Source organism: Ochlerotatus camptorhynchus, unplaced genomic scaffold, assembly GCF_037179485.1.
Source record: "Ochlerotatus camptorhynchus isolate MF236.1 unplaced genomic scaffold, CSIRO-AGI_Acam_v1.1 ptg000105l, whole genome shotgun sequence".
In the NCBI taxonomy this organism is placed as follows: domain Eukaryota; kingdom Metazoa; phylum Arthropoda; class Insecta; order Diptera; family Culicidae; genus Ochlerotatus; species Ochlerotatus camptorhynchus.
The window spans coordinates 4,062,043-4,068,559 of record NW_027040595.1 but is presented as its reverse complement, the minus strand read 5'-3'; the positions used below and the strand labels follow the sequence as shown (position 1 = coordinate 4,068,559).

Sequence of the window (6,517 nt, the reverse complement as noted above, 5' to 3'; positions counted from 1 at the left end):
TTGACTCCAGATTCTTGAAAAATTCTCGAGGTATTATAGCTTTAAAGTCCACAACTAGTTCAAATATTTTTTTTTTAGGAAATAGGCATGTTCCAAAACAAAACAAAAAACATTTCAAGCCTCTGTATTTTTTTAAATTTATTTGTTACTGAATATTAATCCACTGTGAAAATATAAAGTTCAAAATTTGGAAATTCTTGAGGCTACCAGGAATTTTAAGGAATCAAAAAGTTTCCTGAAGATTCCCGGTTTTCTAGATTTCTGAAGCTTGTAGACACCCTATGGTATTACACCACTGCGCAGTTTCTGATTTGAGCATTGTACATACTGGGTAGAATGTGTCTGATTTAATTTTTCCTTTCAGCGACTATTCAGGCTCAAACCCGCTCTTTCGTTTACCCTACGTGCAGTTTTTGAAAAATTTAAAAATAATTAAAACTTGTGAATAATGTGAATTGAGCTAAACATACACGTAGGCAGGGTTACTTCCACTCACTTGCTATAAACAATTGTTTTGCCGCGGATACACTTGGATGAAAAACTATGAACGTGAGCATTATTTGTATAATAATTATGAGCACTTGAGCACTATACAGCAACTATACAAATACTATACAAGTGTGACCATTGATGTGCTCATAGTTTATTATACAAATAATGGTCATGTTCATAGTTTGTCATACAAGTGTATCCCCGGCATTATAATAGGGGTTTTCACTATGTGCATCGTAAACATATACACTATCGTAAAAATACCAGGGTCCATTGGAGTTTACGCAGTTACGAGGGTGTATACGTTGACTATGCGCTTTGTGAATACCATACCCTTTATGATATTTTGTACACTTACAAGACGAGGTTGAAAAGTATGTGCTTGACACACAAAACCTTCCAATTTCGCATTCAGAGCATTATATTCAGCGATTTTATGATTTTGCATGTGCATTATTTTTTTGCATGTGAGTAGTGTCAATGGAGAACTAGTAACTCGATCAAACGTGTTGTCGACCACTCATTTGTAAGAAAATGGCCGAATATCAGCAAAATTTTCCATGTTAAAACCGAATACTAGGCCGAATAGCACTATTCTGTGCAGCTCTACTTAAAATTACTAACTATCATTATAACATCTAATGATTTCATAATTCCGAAAAACATTTTTTATAGCAGTGAGTGGAAGCAAACCTGCAGGTAGGTAGTATTCACTTGTGTCTGAGAAAAATATGAATTTAGATAAAATCACACTCGCTCTCTCTCATATTCTTTAATTTAACGATTTAATATTAATCTATTTAAAATCAACATTTTTTCCTTGCAATTACCTTGGTATTCTAACTCAAAATAATTATGGGATTCTCATTAAATTCATAAAAGACAGCCTACTCTTTCCGTTGCTTGAAATTTACTTGAATATTATCCTGAAAATATTCTCAGCTTGAAACCTCTTATGTTTACAAAGCCCCAGAACTTACTGAGGAACTAGTCGTGAAATATGTGTATGATCACTAGGCTGAACACTATTGAGCTGAATGTGTCATTAGACCGAATTGTAAAGAGTGAGAGATTGAATTAAGAAATTGTTAATAACCGTGGGATGACTGAAAAAATAACCTATATCATGGATCATCGTGGATTAATGGTTTATTTTTAATATACGTACCAAACTGATGACAGAAAAATGTCACCTAGCTCTCATTCCAATTCCTGTCCAAATGTTCCAAATAATAATCCATCAAGGTTGAAACAGTTTTGGTATATTTATAAACAAATGACTACAACTAACGTTATCATACATTTTTTTCAACTGCTAGCTTCGGCAGTTCCCTCGGCATGTTGCTTAGCCGCGGCAAGTTCTGCAGTTTTTTCAGCGATTTGCCGGTTCCTCCATGCACTCATGTAAGTATGCGGATTGACCGGTAGCAGACCAGCAATACCTATAAAAAAACCATCCTCTGTTGGTGTTATTTTCTCAGTAAATAAACCAAAAATCTGTTACCTAACAACTCGGCCACGGGTGCCGAAACATGAGCTCCACTCCCCAACCAGTGGCGCACGCGCTCGAAGTTAAAGGAAACCAGCTTTTCGTTATGCTCATTCGGCATTGGGTCGTAGGTTCCGATTTGTTCGATAACGGGCTGATGTTGATTTTTCCGTCGCTGAAATTATCGGCAATTTCTCGAATCATCTAGCATTGAAAAAATAATATTGTGCAAGTCAAATTTACCTCCATAACGACAATATGAAAGAAGGGTCTGTTGGTGCATCCGTGCCGTGCAAAGCGAATTATCTTCGCCGAATGAGCCCAAAAGCGTCCGGTTCCACTCGCAGGGATTAGAGGCATTTCCGAAGAAGGTTTAAAACCGGTAACACGGTTACGATATTGAAAAAAAATCGATTAAACTTGAAGCCGAGTTGATTTTGGTGTGTTTTGGTTTAAGCTCCGTTTGTTCCACTCTGGTTCTCGCGACGTGAGCACGATGAGCAGTGTTCGGGTTCGGAACAGAAAATTTTGACAGTTCGCTCTTCGATTTGCGAATGTCGACTAAATTTAACGGGGGAATGAACACTGCATATATGATTTATGCTACACGCAAGCTTGAAAGTTCTCATGAATGCGTAAAGTTTGACCTAATTTGAAGTAAAGTGGTTTAACTCATTATTGGGTATAATGATTTTTTTAACAAGCAATGCATTAGGTATAGGAAAAACGTAACGAAAGAGGGGGAGGGGGGTTAATTTTTCTTCAATTTAGCGTGACACAATAAATGGATCGCCCCTAGGCTGTATTCCATTTGGTGAATTTTCACTTAAATTTGACAGATGGAAAATTTTAAAATAAACCTGCTATTGTACCAGACTTATTTCTGACAGACCAGGATTCAGTTTTGACAAACACCTTCTCGAAAATAGGAAGATCAACAACGGAGGGATTTTCGAACATCTTAATTTATTTTCGAAGTGTCAAATTTAATTGAAAAATCACCAAATGGAACAAAGCCCTAATATGAAAAAGTCGCTTTTATTTGGTTGCATCGAGGGTTGCATAATGTGGCCCCTAATTTTTTTCAGATCTTCATTTTTAATATCTATATTCGTTAAATCGTTGAATTTACATAGAATAATAAAGCATATGATAATTCCAGCATACAAATATTTATTGAATTACTCGAATTACTGTTTTTTATTTTTTTTTATTTTTAAAATTACCAAATTAATTTCCAAGCAGTAGGAACAACAATCAATACGAAACTAACGATTTTAAATTGGCTCACTACTAGACTAGCCTATTGGTCCACATGCTAGTATAAATTCCAGTACTACACTATTTTTGTTTTGATTCGCTAAAGTTGAGCTCATTTCTTCGGGACCGTCTGGTCTTAGAGTTACCTCTATGGTAGGAATTACTGAAATTACCCACAATTATTTGTATTACATTGAAATTACTGAGTAATTCACAATTCACTAATTATTTTAATAATTTGTGGTAATTTTTGATTACCGAGCACCTTACACGGTAAGAAAAAAGTACCCAAAAATAAGTTCTTTTCACTCATCTCGGTACTATAGTGCAGGAACCCAAAAATAGGTGAAGCGGGTCAAAGTAATTTTCATTTCCAAAAACTGGAAGGACCAGAGAGTACTGTCTAAATTACGCTGCGGCTACACCAGATTCTCACACGATCCCGATTCCCGTGATGGATTCCACAAGCAATGTATGGGGTGCTCAACCAAAATGTCAGTTGAGCATCTCATAATAAATTTCCCTGCACATCAAAGCCTCCGAGACCAATACGGTATCGGTCTCAGCGTCAGAGACGCACTATCCAATGACTCAGACAGGGAAAGATCACTTCTCGACTTCCTTAAGGCTCAAAACACAGTCAGTCAATTAGGATTCTTCTTGTTTTTTTTAAATATTCTTCAATTATCATCATTAGTATACACATACATTCACACACAAGCTATTCGAAAATTTTAAGCAAGTATTTCATGATTTTAAACAAACATAAAACACCATCACTGCATTTACTTACTTGTGTTCTTCGTAGCATTCAACAATTTCACGTAATCGAATAAACAAAATGAATAAAAACTGGAGGTCAAATCTCTTGGTGAACAAAATAAAACACCAAGAAAATCACTTCGACTTACATGATAATCATATTCACTTATAATTTTTTGCCAAAACATCAGCCTTATACATTCCATAAGACAAACCAAATACGTCCTATAAGAATGCATAAACGGTATGTGTGATCATTTATACATTTTATTTGACACATGATCTTCATTAACTTTTTGCAAGGCGTCTGCTTATTAGTTGACGTATACATTTTATGAATAATCAGCAATAGAAATTTGCCAAAAGGTATAAGGAGATTTCTATCCGTGCATAAAGAACTATTTGTCCGACACATATTGGGGAAATGTTTGTAATGTCAGCCTAAGTGTCCCTAATTTGGGCCCGTACATACACACCAAATTTATGTTTTCAATATCAGTAAAACGGATTGCTGGATCATGACCAGCAATCCAATGCTTTACTGAAAAACAGCAAACGATATTTTTACTGAAAACATCAGCTAACATTAACTAACACCATAGAGGTAACTCTAAGACTAGAAGGTCCCGAAATGACGTGCTCAACTTTTTGGTTCAGCTCTGGTACTCTCTTCGGTCCCAAGCTAATCGATTCACCCCTCGAAACATAGGAAAAACCAATAACCCCTCATTTTATCTGTCAAATTTTCATAGCGAATCAAAACAAACATTGCGTAGTAATAGAATTTCGACTAGAATGGGGAACGTTAATCGTTTGCTTGGGACCAATAGGCTAGTCAAGTAGTGAGCCAATTTAAAATCGTTACTTTCGTATTGATTGTTGCTAACACCCAGTAAAAGAGCTGTCAAACTGTTAGCATCACAGTCGCAAGTATTTTTGCATTCGTACACCACCATTCAAACCGCAGGAGGAGGAAGAGCTAAAAAAACTACAAAATAGATAAAATTATGTAGGTAGGGACACTGGCTCGGACACTGGTTATATTTAATAAACGATACTTGGAAAGGAGTCTGGCGGTTTTATCTTTATTATTCGTATATTTACAGAAGCTGGAAGCTCATATAGTGAAAACAAATTCGATTTACTGAATTTAATTGTTTAATCAGCAAAATGCTGCCAAATGTCAAAACTTTTAGTTGCTGAAAGATCAGTAAAGAAAAATTGCTGATTTTCAGTAAAAGGTTATCTGTCAAAATGAAGTTAGAATTGCTGAAAAATTCTGCAGCATTATTTTGCTGGAACGTTTGCTGTTGGAAGTCTAAAATCAGCAAAATTTTGCTGATGTCCAGCGATTTAAATTTGGTGTGTAAATTCAGCAATCGACTAAATTTTCGATAGCAACCAAAAATATCCATTAGTACCGTCCCAATGACGCGTTCATCTAGATTAAATTTCATAACAGATTTTTAGCGACGGGCCCAATCTTAGATCCATAGGCCAACAAAATGCACCGCTTTGCTCGATTGGAACCATGGTGGGTATATAAATGGTGGTACAGCTTTGTCACTATACACAGCAAAAAAAAATGTAATATCGATCAACGTAATTCAAGCTGATGTATGAAATAATGATGTAATAGCAAAAAGCAGATACAATATTACATCAATGTACATCGTACAATGTGATATTGCACAACCGATAGATTGACCTGGTTGCAGCAGTTTCGATGTAATATTCAACAACTTTTTTTGCTGTGTATAGGCGAGGAGGTCACGGGGAGGTGGGGGTGGCGTATAAAGTGCGGTTTTAGAGCAAATTGTAAACAAACTCAGTCGCTGTCCCATACAAAAATCCAACATGGCTGAATCATGAATTTGACACATTAGAACACCTAAATGTAGTCACCTTGATTGGAACAGCTTTTTTTCCATTTTTTGGTGACAGTCCAATGCAGATCGTAAAATATTGTTGTATTAGCAAACCAAAAATTCAACGTAAACGCAATTAGTGACGTCACTAATTGCTTGTATCGAACACGGGTTTTTTTTTTCCTCTGTTCGGGACCTAACACTACTGCGACCAGTAAATTGATCTATTGTAGTATATCCCGTGTCCTTAGTTTAGTGCATGTCGTATTACTCCATCACTATTGAGAAATGATGAAGCATTCGATTTTTTTTACAGTTGCCACTCTTGCATTTATCGCAAGGATCCGAGTCTAATTGAAAGGTCCCGCTATTTATACCCTTCGGAGTGTTGAAACACCCTCCAAAGGCACGCCCCTTTGTCAGTCAAAATTGGATTCCTTAGCAACAAAATTAAGGTATGACACCGATAATGACCATGCATCAGAACCCTAGTCTTAACCACTTCAAACTAGGGAACAACGAAGAGAAGATTAGGAATCACATAGATGAAGACAACTAACTCATTTTTTGCCTTGTTTCAAGATCATCCTTGGTAGACAAAGCCGAGTCTTGTCACTATCAACAAGGCATAAAAAGTAACAAGGAC

The 6,517-nt window shown here is 36.2% G+C and overlaps 1 protein-coding gene across 1 annotated transcript; it reads right to left on the bottom strand.

Moving 5' to 3' along the window:
• Positions 1-1,732: 1,732 nt before the first annotated feature.
• Positions 1,733-2,464, bottom strand: mRpS16 (mitochondrial ribosomal protein S16). The gene is made up of 3 exons (XM_065219467.1): positions 2,225-2,464; positions 1,997-2,156; positions 1,733-1,934 (listed from the first exon to the last, which is right to left on the bottom strand). Exons 1-3 carry the CDS (start codon positions 2,339-2,341, stop codon positions 1,801-1,803), a joined length of 411 nt encoding a protein of 136 aa, XP_065075539.1. The 5' UTR covers positions 2,342-2,464; the 3' UTR covers positions 1,733-1,800.
• Between the last annotated feature and the right edge of the window lie 4,053 nt (positions 2,465-6,517).

Coding starts and splice junctions, on each gene's coding strand:
- mRpS16 (XM_065219467.1), bottom strand. CDS start 2,341: ATGCCTCTAATCCCTGCGAGTGGAACCGGACGCTTTTGGGCTCATTCG. Junction 2,157..2,224: donor TTCATATTGTCGTTATGGAG/GTAAATTTGACT, acceptor CGATAATTTCAG/CGACGGAAAAATCAACATCA. Junction 1,935..1,996: donor ACCCGTGGCCGAGTTGTTAG/GTAACAGATTTT, acceptor GTTTTTTTATAG/GTATTGCTGGTCTGCTACCG.